The 14,280-nt window shown below is 49.1% G+C and overlaps 4 protein-coding genes across 4 annotated transcripts; 2 read left to right on the forward strand and 2 right to left on the reverse strand.

Moving 5' to 3' along the window:
* Positions 1-175: 175 nt before the first annotated feature.
* SAICODRAFT_25825 (Sec63-domain-containing protein) lies at positions 176-7,342 on the forward strand (the record flags this gene model as incomplete). The annotated part of the gene is made up of 14 exons (XM_019166888.1): positions 176-188; positions 241-341; positions 398-527; positions 556-692; positions 937-958; positions 985-1,089; positions 1,153-2,030; positions 2,079-4,693; positions 4,741-5,197; positions 5,247-6,355; positions 6,417-6,496; positions 6,553-6,854; positions 6,914-7,252; positions 7,274-7,342. 14 exons carry the CDS (start codon positions 176-178, stop codon positions 7,340-7,342), a joined length of 6,357 nt encoding a protein of 2,118 aa, XP_019023638.1.
* A 2,692-nt stretch (positions 7,343-10,034) lies between these two features.
* SAICODRAFT_58036 (uncharacterized protein) lies at positions 10,035-10,436 on the reverse strand (the record flags this gene model as incomplete). The annotated part of the gene is made up of 1 exon (XM_019169576.1): positions 10,035-10,436. A coding segment is annotated over one exon (402 nt), but the record flags the coding sequence as incomplete, so codon positions are not given.
* Positions 10,437-11,771: 1,335 nt separating this feature from the next.
* SAICODRAFT_41919 (uncharacterized protein) lies at positions 11,772-12,119 on the forward strand (the record flags this gene model as incomplete). Its single annotated transcript, XM_019168678.1, has 1 exon — positions 11,772-12,119. A coding segment is annotated over one exon (348 nt), but the record flags the coding sequence as incomplete, so codon positions are not given.
* Positions 12,120-12,784: 665 nt separating this feature from the next.
* Positions 12,785-14,074, reverse strand: SAICODRAFT_7954 (uncharacterized protein; the record flags this gene model as incomplete). The annotated part of the gene is made up of 2 exons (XM_019171159.1): positions 12,785-13,488; positions 13,546-14,074. 2 exons carry the CDS (start codon positions 14,072-14,074, stop codon positions 12,785-12,787), a joined length of 1,233 nt encoding a protein of 410 aa, XP_019023641.1.
* Between the last annotated feature and the right edge of the window lie 206 nt (positions 14,075-14,280).

Genomic DNA, 14,280 nt, shown 5'->3' on the forward strand with positions numbered 1-14,280 from the left:
GAATTGGCATTCTGCTGGCTTTCGATTTGAACGATGAGAAGAGCACACGGCGCCGGTTGGCGGTGACGTCGCGGATGTCGCACGCAGCTGATGTTGTGTACTACATCTGCTGCCTTAGTTACTCGTACCTCCACGGTTGTCAATTCACTCACGCACATAAACAGATCCTTCAATCATGTCTTGGCAAGGTTCTTATGTCGTTTTAAAGTTGTTTTGTCTTGCTCTAACGTCTCATCGTAGCTTACGTCGATTCCTCCCTCCTCGGCACCGGAAAGTTGGACCATGCCGCCATCTACTCCAGAGCAGGAGACTCTGCATGGGCCCAGTCTGCAGGCTTTCAGGTGAGTTAAAACGCCTTCTTTCTATCTTATGCTCCAGCATTGAACAACTATTGTAGCTTTCGGCTGCTGAAGCCCAGTTCATTGCTAAGGGCTTCGACGACACCCCTGCCGTACAAGGTAGTGGAGTGAAGCTTGGAGGAAGCAAGTACATTACTCTGCAAGCCAACGACCGGAGTATCTATTGCCGTAAGGTACTATACCCTTGTTGCCCCAGCACGAGCGACGATGCTGACGAATCTATGCGTTCAGGGTCAGGAGGGCCTTGTCTGTGTCAGAACCAAGCAGGCAATCCTTATCGCGCACTACCCAGACACCACCCAGCCAGGCGAGGCTACAAAGATCGTGGAACAGGTATGCACCCTCTTCATCATGCGCTTCTCTCAACGAATACTGACATTGTGCGCCCAGCTCGGAGACTACTTGATCAGTGTTGGATACTGAGCATCAACAGCAGCGTTTGTGTGAGGAGTATACTGTTTCATTTGTTCTATCTTTGGTGTAATTGCAACGCCGCATCTATATACCTGAATCTACATTTTCTTGTCCCGCATGTCTTGACACCCGCGGCCGCTGCTTGCAACTGCAGCTGACGTAGGTTTCCCTGCCGAATTCCAAATGTAACGACGATACGTATACCCGGCAGTACCAGACAAAAATATGGAAAAAGGCGGTAACCCTGGTGCGGTCATGTCTTCGCTCGAAGCATTCCTCTCATCGCTCGAGCGCATGAGAACGACTTTGGCCGAAGGTGCGGAGCTTGTCTATAACCAATCTTTACCAGAGTTCGCCTGCTGACGTTGTCGACGATTAGCTCGAGAACAGCAATCTACAACGGAGACGTATGGTCGTGGGATATATTTCGATGATTCCGCGTCTTCTGATGAATTCAACGACGATGAGGCTTTTGATGTTGCCACGGACAAGGAAGACGACTCCTGGACTGATCAAGAAGACGACCACCACCGGACCAACGAGAATTCATATGATCTGTTCCATCTTATGCAGCAATGTACTAAGTACGTGTCGGAGCGTGGGTCTTCATTGGACCCTTCTGAACTTTGTGACAATTTGACCATGCTCATTACATCGGATACCGAGACTGAGGAGCTCCAAAGTGCCTTGGTAGATGTCCTTGGCTACGAGGATCTTGACTGGATTTCAGAAATTGTTCTACATAAAGCAGAGTTTGCTGCTTCCTTGGGAAACTCGGACAACTCACATACTCCTGCGTCCAGAAAGAAGCGTAATAAGTCTCAAAAAGAGGCAGGCGCTTCTGATGGGGATCTGTACGATCGTCTCCTTTCAAAGCAAGACATCGCTCGCCAACTTGATGAAAATAGTCGTCGGCCGCTCACGAGTGGTACGAGACTAATCGGCGCTGCTGAACAATACCCTCACATTTATCAGACCCATGCTGCGGGTAACACTCTCAATGCTTATGGTTCGAAGTACGCTCTTCCCTCGGGTTCGACGCGTGAAGAGTTCAAGGAATATGAGGAAATTACAGTACCAGCTTCCAGAAGTACGAAGAGATTCCCTGGGGAGAAGCCTGTTCTGATCTCTGAGCTGGACAACCTCTGCCAGCCTACGTTTCCCGGTTACACCTCGCTCAACCGAATGCAGTCTTTCGTGTATCCTGTGGCTTACAAGACCAATGAAAACATGCTGATCTGTGCGCCTACCGGTGCGGTATGTAACCATAATTCAAAGGAATTGCCTAAGCTAAACGTGTGGTAGGGTAAAACGGATGTTGCAATGCTCACGGTTTTGCAGACTATCGCACACCACAGTTCGCCATCCCCCCTTGAAGCGCCGAGAGCCGAGCGGTATGATATTGCTCGAGATGATTTCAAAATTGTTTACGTCGCCCCTATGAAGGCCTTGGCAGCCGAAATCGTACAGAAGCTCGGCAAGAGGTTGGCGTGGCTAGGTATTGAGGTTCGCGAATTGACTGGGGACATGCAGTTGACAAAAGCTGAGATTCAAAGAACTCAAATCATTGTAACGACACCTGAGAAGTGGGATGTTGTTACCCGAAAGAGCACAGGTGACACTGGTCTGGCGCAAAAGGTTAGGCTGTTGATTATCGACGAAGTTCACTTGCTTCATGATGATCGTGGAGGTGTTATCGAAACAATCGTGGCCAGGACGCAAAGACAGGTCGAAGCCAGTCAGTCCATGATTCGAATAGTCGGTTTATCTGCAACACTTCCGAACTATGTTGATGTAGCAGAATTCTTGAAAGTCAATCCTTACCAAGGACTCTTCTACTTCGATCAATCTTTCAGACCGGTTCCGCTCGAGCAGCATTTCCTTGGTGTCAAAGGCAAAGCTGGCTCTCGGCTGTCCCAAGGCCACATCGAGCGTGCGACTTATGAGAAGGTCATTGAACTCGTCCAGCAGGACAAGCAAGTTATGGTTTTTGTTCACGCCAGGAAAGAGACTGTCAAAACTGGACAAATGCTGAGGGAAATGGCCATGGCAGATGGCTATACTGACCTTTTCGACATCTCACAACATCCACGATACGATTTAGCTCGTCGGGACATCTCAAAGTCTAAAAATCGCGAGATGAAGGAGCTGTTCGGCTATGGTATTGGCATTCATCATGCGGGTATGTTGCGTTCCGATCGCAACATCTCTGAACGGCTTTTTGGCGAGGGCATGATCAAGGTTCTCTGCTGTACAGCTACTCTCGCGTGGGGTGTGAATTTGCCGGCCGCCGCGGTTGTCATCAAGGGCACGCAATTGTATGACCCGAAGAAAGGAGGCTTTACGGATCTTGGAATCTTGGATGTCCTTCAGATCTTTGGTCGCGCCGGTCGCCCTCAGTTCGAGCAAGAGGGCAAAGGTTATATCGTGACCAGTCAAGATAAACTCTCTCACTACGTCTCGGCAATCACTCAACAGCATCCGATTGAATCACGTTTGACGGAAAAGCTTGTCGATAACCTCAATGCGGAGATTTCTTTGGGCACAGTCACCAACATTGATGAAGCCGTTTCTTGGCTGAGTTACACGTACTTATACGTGCGTATGAAGAAAAATCCCCTTGTATACGGCATGTCACGCGAAGAAGTGGCAGATGATCCGCTGCTTGGATCTAAACGGCGCGAGTTGATCATATGGGCTGCTCGCAAGCTTCACAAAACGCAAATGATCATATTTGATGAACATACAGGGATACTTATTCCAAAGGATCTGGGACGAGTCGCCAGTAACTACTATATCCTGCATACGAGCATCGAGACATTTAATCAGCTTATGAAGCCTAACATGACTGAGGCTGATGTTTTGGCAATGTTAAGTATGAGTGATGAATTTGCTCAAATGAAATCAAGGGACACCGAAAGCAAGGAACTTACGCAGCTGGTAGAGTCGGCTGCACCATGCGATGTTAAAGGCACACCAGACACAACGTACGGAAAGGCGAACATCCTTTTGCAATCTTATATATCTCGAGCGAATGTGGAAGATTTCGCCTTAGTCAGTGACACCAATTACGTCTCACAAAACGCTGGCAGAATCGCTCGGGCTCTTTTTGAGATTGCTTTGAACAGGCGTTGGGGCCCTGCAGCAGATGTTCTGCTCTCCGTTTGCAAGAGTATCGAAAAACGCACGTGGTCCTTTCAACATCCGCTTTCCCAGTTCAACCTGCCGGCGGCCCTTGTACATAAACTTGAGGCGAGGAGTGCGGCCAGCGCGATTGAAGAGATGAAGTTGATGGATGCTGACGAACTAGGAGACCTTGTTCATCACAATCGTATGGGTAAAACCATTGCCAACTACCTGAACAGGCTGCCTATGGTGACGTTGGATGTGCAAATAGCACCCTTGACTCGCAATGTCCTACGTGTCCATTTAGAGATTACGCCGGATTTCAGATGGGACAACCAAACGCACGGCTCTGTCGAACCGTTCTGGTTGTGGGTTGAAGAATCTGACAGCACTGAGATCCTGTATTCAGATTACCTCCTCCTTTCAAAGAGGAAAATTCATGAAGCGCATAAACTTGATTTCACCATTCCTATCTCGGACCCGCTGCCCTCGCAAATATATGTGAGAGCCGTATCAGACAGGTGGCTTGGGGCTGAGTCTGTGGTGCCGGTTTCGTTTCAGCATCTAATTTTACCAGAGATGAACCCTCCGCAGACTGACTTGCTCGATCTTCAACCACTTCCAATCACGGCGTTGCATGACGATGCTTTGGAATCGATCTGTGCGAAGAGATTCACGCATTTCAATCCTGTGCAGACACAAATTTTTCATACACTATATAACACTGACAACAATGTTTTCGTTGGTGCTCCTACGGGATCTGGAAAGACAATCGCTGCCGAATTGTCCATGTGGTATGTAAAACATATACTGATAAACCTTATGCTGACCTAGTTTGCAGGCGTGCCTTCAGAGAGCGTCCCAATTCAAAGGTTGTCTACATCGCCCCCATGAAGGCTCTCGTTCGTGAACGTGTTAAGGATTGGTCTACGAGATTGATGAAGCCCATGAACCGAAAGTTAGTTGAACTTACTGGTGATAATACTCCCGACATTCGCACTATGCGAAACGCTGATGTCATCATCACCACACCGGAGAAGTGGGATGGAATCAGTCGAAGCTGGCAGAGTCGTGATTATGTTAAACAGGTTTCGTTGGTCATCATTGATGAAATCCACCTCCTTGGAAGCGATCGTGGTCCCATTCTGGAGATCATCGTGTCTCGTATGAAATACATTGCAGCACAAAGAGATTTGTCGGTGCGTGTTGTTGGTCTCTCAACGGCAGTTGCAAACGCGCAAGACCTTGCGGATTGGCTAGGTATCCGAGGGGAGGGGTTGTTCAACTTTCGTCATAGTGTAAGACGTCCTGTCTAAAGCTTTACCACGCGTTAACCTTTTTTTCCAGGTTCGTCCAGTGCCTCTGGAAATCTACATCGACGGATTTCCTGGACGGAATTATTGCCCAAGAATGGCTTCAATGAACAAACCCACTTTTAACGCGATCAAAACGCATTCGCCTACACAGCCTGTCATTGTCTTCGTTTCGTCGCGAAGACAAACTCGCTTGACCGCTCAGGATTTAATCGCGTTTTGCGGGTCCGAAGATAATCCCAGGCGTTTCCTCCATATGCCTGACGACGAAATGGACCCCTTGCTCCAGAACGTGCAAGACTCGAGTCTAAAATTGTCTTTGAGCTTCGGTATCGGCCTGCATCACGCCGGTTTACCAGAGAAGGATCGTCGTCTGGTCGAGGAACTTTTCGTCAATAACAAGATCCAAGTACTTGTTGCAACTAGCACCCTTGCTTGGGGTGTAAATTTTCCTGCACATCTGGTGATCGTTAAGGGAACCGAATACTATGATTCGAAGATAGAGGGGTACAAGGATATGGACCTGACTGATGTGTTGCAAATGCTTGGGCGTGCTGGACGCCCTCAGTTCGATACTTCCGGAGTGGCTCGCATCTTTGTGCAGGACACAAAGAAGTCGTTCTACAAGCACTTCCTCCACAGTGGGTTCCCCGTGGAGTCTTCATTGCACAAAGTCCTGGATGACCATCTTGGTGCGGAAATAGCAAGTGGCACCATTGCATCTGCACAGGATGCATTGGATTATCTGACCTGGACCTACCTTTTCCGACGCGTGCATCAGAATCCAACGTATTACGGCGTGGAAGATGTAAGCGAGGAGGGGGTTTCCCGCTTCTTGACAGAGCGCATAGAGGATTCCTTGCAGGCATTGGAGACGTCTGGCTGCATTAACCGGGAACCCGATGGTTCAATCACAAGTACGTCGCTGGGTAAAATCCAGTCCTGGTATTACATTAGCCACAAAACTGTGCGTCATATCGTATCACAAGTGACAGAGAATGCTTCGTTTGAGGACTGCCTAAAGCTACTTTGCGGTGCCACTGAATACGATGAGCTTCCAGTACGTCACAACGAAGATTTGGTCAACAAGGAGCTGTCTCAAAATCTACCGTTCAAAGCAGAAAAGATGAACCTGCCTATGTGGTACGTCTTCCTTCTTTGGCCGTTCTTTGAAGCAGACATCGGAGCTAACTTCGTGTCCTAGGGATCCTCACGTCAAAGCATTCTTGCTACTACAGGCACATATGTCACGGGTGGATCTCCCCATCACAGACTACCTAACAGGTAAGCTGTCCGCGCTTTCCTCACTTAACCGCTGCGTTTGCTTACGGCTTGGTCAGATACTATATCCGTCCTTGATCAATCCATTCGCGTGATACAGGCCTGTATCGACATTGTGGCCGAGTTAGGCTGTTTATCCACAACTTTGATGTTCACGAAGGTTTTGCAAAGCATCAAGCAAGCAAGGTGGCCGGAAGATGGTGCCTTTGCCTTCCTTCCGGGGATGCGTCCGGATTGCGATACCGACTTCACAAGACTAACGCCAGCAGTACGTTCCCTGAAGGAACTCGCGGATTTGCCAGTATCGAAGCTTCAGAAAATTGCTCAGTCTTTAAGGCTACCAAGGAACACACAACTCGACGTGAGTATCATACGTGTTTTCGGCTTGTGTTCATGTGCTGACCATGTTGCCCCTCCTAGTTCGTCAAAGTATCGTCATCGTTGCCAATACTAAGTGTACAAGTCGGAGCGGAGTTAGACACCCTTCGCATTACTTTGACTCGGCAAACACCGCTCTACCATCCGAAGCAGCAAGCCTACACCCCTAAGTTTCCTAAAATTCAAACCGAGGGAGTTTTTATCATCTGCGGTGATCCGAATCGCGATGAGCTATACTCCTTGAAAAGAGTTAGCATGCTGTCGAAGGAGAAAGGTCCATCACGCATGACGCAAGCAAAGTTGAGCATACCTGCGGAGTGTAGGGGCCTCCATTCAACCGTTTATGTGATATCGGATGCATATCCAGGTGTTGATTCGGAGGTAAGTATTGAACTTGGGCAGCCAGCGATCAAAACGATTGAGGTAGTCGGTGATGACATGAAGAAGGACGCTATGAGAAGGTTGATGTAGTGGAGTCTTAATCCCGGTAGAGAAGATCCCGGCCGTGAAAGCGTTTCCTTTGCCTCGGAGGGGGTTAGGATTCGGCGTGTAAAAGCTGGATTTCTATCTGCTTCTAATATTTGCCTATGGTAGCCGAGAACTGCATAGAGTACACTACGAGTAACACACTCCGCTTCTTGCACGCGTGCTTTCGTGTCATTTGCCTCGGCTGTTTTGTCACTGTCAACAAGTGCCTACCGTAGGTGTATTATACCTACGTATACACTCCTTAACCTTGTCGACCGGAGGCCATAATTGATACTAGTAACCAGCACGCAGTTCCGCAAGCTACCGTATCCTTCCCTTAGCTAGTTACTAGAGCGCACAAATTTTGTCAACATCAATTGCAAGACCAAAGGCATCTAGGGCTGCAAGTGCAAGATATCAGGTTATCCCAAGGTTTCGCACGTCAAAGACTTAGATATACATGTGGATTTGTGCAAAATATATAGTGCCACATGTACATATTCTACTAATGTCATCCCGGACAAAAGTATCAAGGATAAACCAAATTTTGTAACCCAAGATTCTCGCAATCACAGCTGCAGGGCAGCAGAGTCAGCGCAAACGGATATTTTGTTTCGACTGGCTATGGTCAATTAGATTGTGTTATTCGTAGTTGCATCTGCAGCTGCTTTCTCGTCATTTGAAAGCTGTATGTGTGTATTGCAGAAAGTGGCCTGGAGAGCACGAGGACTTCTCCCTGCAAAGTGAAAAATCATAGATTAAACACGATTTCTCTTAAGCGAGTAAGTAAACCACGTCAAAATAGTGAATTAGTCTGGAATTACACATGGAGTATGCACTTCATTGTGGATTACAACCCTTGGCATCATCCTGGATTAAACCCAATAAAAATGTTATGAATTGCAATCCTAAATAAAATCATGGATCACTGCCAGAGAAAAAGCCACAGCAAAATACCTCGGAATTGCCTGATAACACCCATATGCCTTGCGATATTGTAGGCCTGCTACACATCACTGTTCTCGTGTCTTTAACCCAGAGGGGCAACCTGCTATATATGGACATATGTCCCTATGGCCATTAGCAACAAAGATCAAGGCAAGGTATGGATAGAGATTGCTTGTACATCATTGAGCTTTAGCTGACATCCTGAGTTATAGGACCACAGTTCTTGTTACTATACCTCTATGGCTATTAAATAATTTATAACACAATATTTTTACCTGATAATCTCACTTTTTCCAATTCATACTGGATTTTTCCGCCATTTTTTTCAAAATCGATGATACCATCATGCATTAAATGGGTTCTGTAATCCATGGTTGCTGCGAACGTAAGGTCACGCAGACATCGCCTTGAATTTGAGCAATGCATGCCCTCCAGCTGTGAGCGGACTATCACTAGTTACCGTGGCCCAAAAAAGTCGGCCGTAACCACCCTACGAAGTGTCTGCTCATGTAAATTCCACGACCACCTCTTAAGCTCGTGTAAATTACACAAGGCGCTCGTGTAATCGTCGTGTAATTGCATCCACGAGGATCTGCTCGTGTAATCCAATGAAGTGGCGCTCGTGTAATTAATGCTTGTGTAATCTGCGCTCGTGTAAATTACATGAAATGAAAAGCCAAGAGCGCCATTGCTCGGGTAAATTACACGATATTAAAATCCACGAGGTCCGGTTCCACGAGCAAAAGCGCTTGTGGAATGCTCTCTTATGTAAATTACACGAGCAGATGGCTCGTGGAATTCTCAGTCGTGTAAATACTGGACGCATCATGCTCGTGTAATCCTTGCTTGACCAAATTCCGTGAGCAAGAGTGCTTGTGTAAGTGTGCCAACCTAGGATCGACGAGGAGCGTCGAGGATCAGAGAGGAGCGTGGAGGAGGGGCAGGTGGCAGGAGTGAATCGTGATATCACTGGCCATGCCTGTTACATGTCGGCAATCAACTTGGCCGCACTATTCCAAGCGAATGTCTGCCTGTCAATGATCCATGCCAGCTTTCTTCCTCGACCTTGCTGACTGGCCAGCTCCTTCGTCGTCATGGTACCAACAAGGCGTTCAATCGCACCGAGGTGTACCCATTCATGAAGGTTGCCTGGAGGCTTCGTGTCAACGATGTAAAAGCGACCTCTGCAAAGCTGGGCGTTCCCATAACAGCGAACATAGGCCAGTGGATGGGAATAGCCATTGAACGTTGGACAAGCGAAGCAGTCAATCTCTCCAAAGAAAACCTCATGTGCACCACCCTCGACGACTTGCTGAATGTAAAGAATGATGTTAGACGCTCGTGTGGTGTCGCTTTTGTGTTGGCTCAAGCGAGAGCCCAGCATATCCCTCCCATTCGATAACTGGAACCGCTTGTAAACCGCCAGTTCTTTTGGCACTGTGTCCCCGTTCGCTGGAAGGGTACGTGCGGTGCCTGTGATTGTGGAATGGAAGTACTCCACGAGATCCCGGTGAACCTTTGCTGAGAGCCTGAAGCGATTGCCCGGTGCGATTAACCATCCATGCTCAGTCTCATGCGGATCAAAGAGTCTCGATGGATCAGGCGGTTTGAGGAACGCGGCGAAAGCAGGAGAAGTGCGGCGAACAAACTGAAAGTGACGCAGTTGCTCACCCAGGAGTACAGCGCCTGCTAAGCTGGCGTTCAAGTTGGACTTTGAACGAGCTTGAGGGGCAAGGATATTGCAAACTCGTTCCATTGCGAAAGCCCAAAACACCCAGGCTGGTCCGAGATGCTCGATGCAATCAGCAATATGCAGCAGCATGTGCAGGCTCGACGGGCAGAGGTTCAATCGGTTGTATTGTCCTTTGAAGTACAGTTGCTCGTGATCTCTGACGAAGCGTTTGAACAATTCACGCACTCTGGCAATATCTGATTGAGGTAGTTCAAGCTCGATCGAGAGGACATAGGCTTCGCAAAGTGTTTCCCAATTGTCAACGTACTTTTCTGGAAGTCTCCCATGCAGAAGAGGCACGGAGTAGAGGGACATCCACAATGACCACTCAGTGGCCTTGAATCTGGCCGAGTTCTTAGCAACGTTGCGAGGAGCTCTCCCCAAGGCGCCCGGCACGTTCCGTCGACAGTTGCGCATGTCTTCTCCCAACTCCGCCATCGTTCGCTTCGAAAGAACATAGGCATCGTCAGCACGGAGCTTTTTCGGCTTGGGTGCATGCACCGGCTTCGCACTCTTCTTCTTCGTCTTATTCTTTTTTGGCTTTCGTTGCCTTGGATCCGCAGCATCCTCTTCTGTCTCGGATTCGGAAATGTCGGTCTGATCTGGCTGATCTGCATCTCGATCATCTGGATCTTCTTCATCTTCGTGACCGTCCGCAGATCCACACGGCACGCGCCCGTCCCATAAATTGAACATGAGTGCGGAGATGTTCTCGCAAACCAGATGCATAAGGTCTATGCCAAAGCTCCATGGCCAAGAGAGCGTGGGTAACCGGTGGAGGATTGAGTACCCTGAAAGTCCAGTAGCAGTCCGCAACTTCTCGTCATTTGCACGAGCCATTGCAACATGTCCCGCTTCATGTTCTTGCGGAGAGGTAGGTTATCCATGTCCCAGTTTCGATTCTCCCAGGCTTCGGCTTTGCGGGGCATATTACGACATGAGACGTGCGGGTAGTAGTTGTGCTTCGCTCGATCAAGACGCGTTCCAGAGAACTGACAGAAATGGCAGGGGTAGCGTCCATTGTGTCCCACGGTCTGCATCATCTTCTTGATCGCAGGTCTGTCTCCGGCAACGGCGCATATGTAGGCTCGCATCGTGAACGATCTATCGTTCACCTGGGCTGAATTACTCTCAGTTGCAATATAGTTTGTGGATGCCGGTCCCACCACGGTGCTGAAGGTAACCACCAAACCGTAAAATCCAACAACCTCACCATTCAAGCAGTCCAGGGATGGGATACAGGGGTCAAGAGCTACCTATGAGTGTCCGTCAGAGGATGCGAAGTGCTATTCGCGATGGTACCAAGCATGCCGTCATTGCGGAGGATAATGGTGTTCACCGCAATACCGTCGGTAACATGAAGAGACTCTTACACGAACAGGGAAACGTCAAACCGCGTCGCAATCAACAGAGGGGACGTGTACCGAAGATTTCTGGCGAATGTCTGGAGGTTTGACGCTTTTTGTGAGTCGTTATTCGCTACTTACGCTGAAAACAGACCCTTCGAAAAATGTACGATGATGCGCCCGATACGTACCAAGACGAAGCAGCCGAAGCGCTCGTGAAGCTCTATGGCTTTAAACTCGACAAATGGGATGTCTGCCGCGCCCTCAAACGACTCAGGTACACCTACCATAAGGTCAGCACGCTGACACTCCATCCATGGATGTACTGGAGAGGCTGACAGCCTACTAGTTGAAAGAAACTGCCGCCCAGCGCAACGAGGAACTACGTGCGCATCATACTATGCTCATGTCACACTATTCTGCGGAACAGTTCATGTATCTCGACGAGTCCGGTGTCAACGAATCCAATGCTCGGCGGACCCATGGATTTGCTCCCAAGGGCAGAAAAGCCAGGGTATCGAGAGTCCTCAAACGTACACCCGGATGGTCCATCCTCCCAGGTCTTACAGTCGATGGATTCGTGGCCCTGCACATCTACCAAGGTGCTTACAATGCGGACCTATTTTACGACTTCGTCGAGAAAGAGGTCCTCCCAAACACAACACCCTTCCCAGGGCCTCGATCTGTGATTGTAATGGACAATGTGCGCTTTCACCATGATCCCAGAATTGCAGAAATCCTCTCGTACCATGGTCGGAAATGCATCTATTTACCGCCGTATTCGCCAGATCTGAACCCCATTGAGGGATGCTTCGGTATAATGAAGCAGTATATGCGCAAACATAGCAAGGATTCGACTGAGATCATCACAAATCCCTACTACTTTTACTGGGAAACCGCGAAATCCTCGAATACGCCCGAGATAGCAAGGTCCATGTTCCAGCATGCTGGGATCTCTGCAGAAGTCACACACAGCTTCTTTTAGGTCTTATCAATCGATAGCTTAAGTTTCAGCTCAGAATACAATCTTACCCTTGAGTTCTTGGCCGTTGTTCTTGTACGCTGAATGACCATGAAAAGGCAGCCGTGGGATGTGGGGTGCATAACTGCGCCACAGCTAACGCCACACGCTGGAAAAAGGGTTGTGAGAGCTGACATCCTAATGGTGGAAAGAGTGCGTTTTGCGCTTTCAGACAAGCCCTTTTCGACTTCGTTGCGACCATTTTTGCGGGGGTTATAAGCTCATGAAAAGCGTGGGATTCCCGTATGCAGGAGTTTAAGGCCGCATTAGCTCGCATGGTCATGCATACGGAGAACTTCGAGGCCGTTGATTGAAGAGAAAACGAATAACTATATGAATTTACATCTCCCAGAGCTGAGAGTGGTACCATATTGATCACCGAGGTCGACTCTATCATCCTACTCGCTGCTGGGCTTCCACTTCCTGCGGCAGTGCAGCAAGCGGTCGTAGTTCCCTCGAGTGATTCCCATGGATTTTGCGCCTTCCCATGACAGATGTTTGAGCATTTTGACGTCATAGTCAGCTTCAGTGAGCCTATTAAAGTGTTCCTCAACACAGAAGGCGCGCGCTTCAGACTTCTCCTTGACGTATTCCAAGAAATCCCTGAGCAACGACCCTTCAGCATCCTCCTCGATTGGTGGACTTGAACGGGGGTCTGCTGGAGACGGCTGACGCTGAACAGTGTGCTGCATCATAGGCGCCATCGGCCACATGGGTGGGAGCATTGGGTAAGGGTAAGGGAGCCCAGGAGATTGGGGCATGAAGGTAAACGGCGAAGGGCTGGAGTTATTTGTGCGGGGCGTTTCCGCGCCGGGATTGTCCGCATTGAAGTATTTGTCGAAGCGCGAACCTCTGGGAGGGTTGTGGAGGGTTGCAATGGGTGTCCCTCCTACCATACCCGCTGCCCAAGCCGCAATGTCCTCCTCCATCAATCTCATATGCTTCCCATTGCGCACAAAGCACTGCCGATCGCACTGAAGGCAAAAGTACGTGTCTTTTAACCTCATAATCATCTCTCGATGAGTTGCGGTATCCGTGGGGAGCTGGGCTACCATTTGCGCATTGACGGTTCTGCGGCCCTGCTGCGAAGAGGGAGGTGCACCTATCAGACACGTTAAATTACGCGTTTCCTCGACATAGGATGATAAAACAAACTTACTTGAGTCACTTGACGCGCCTTTCTGTGTCCCTATCAAGAACAATTCGACATACTTGCGGGCACCGCGAATTGACCCACAGCGAGATTGAAGCTGATTCCAGTCGGATTCTGTGGCGAGATTCACCTCCCCCTCCTTCGAACGGGTTGGCCCAAGCTTCATATCATAGGTCCAGGTGAATAATATGGCGTCATCTTCACTGAGACGCAAAGCTTGGAACCCTAACTCCCTCAACTGAACTCGAGCCATATCCCAGACCTGGGCGATCTCGAAATCAATAACCGACACCGGATTCAACTTCCCCTGGGTTCTTACAGCAACCTTGGTCTGCGGGATCGGCGATAGGTCGACTGGTGGAGCTGCTGGTGGAGGAGAGAGGTCCTCTTGGACGGTACGAGACCTTCGAGGCAGGGGTAGCTCAGGCTCAGGGGCATCCTCGGGAGCCGGACGACGGGATGGGATTGAAGGGGAGGGTGAAAAACGCGTGTGCTCACCCCTCCCGCTACGCCTGGGCCTCTGGATAGATGACATTGTGGATGAAACGGTCATTTTTTTGCGATTTGGAATACAGGGCGTGCGCAGGGGCGCATGCATAAACTATAGTGCAACTGAGAGTAGAATTTCTACGATGGCCATCGTAGAAATTCTAATTTGCCAAAATTGAAGGAGATAGACCAAGAGGAACTCAATAGGATATAAACGACGATGTCGCAACTACTCTACTTACTCTCAGCCTG

This window comes from Saitoella complicata (assembly GCF_001661265.1).
Source record: "Saitoella complicata NRRL Y-17804 unplaced genomic scaffold SAICOscaffold_14, whole genome shotgun sequence".
Classification (NCBI taxonomy): Eukaryota; Fungi; Ascomycota; class Saitoellomycetes; order Saitoellales; family Saitoellaceae; genus Saitoella; species Saitoella complicata.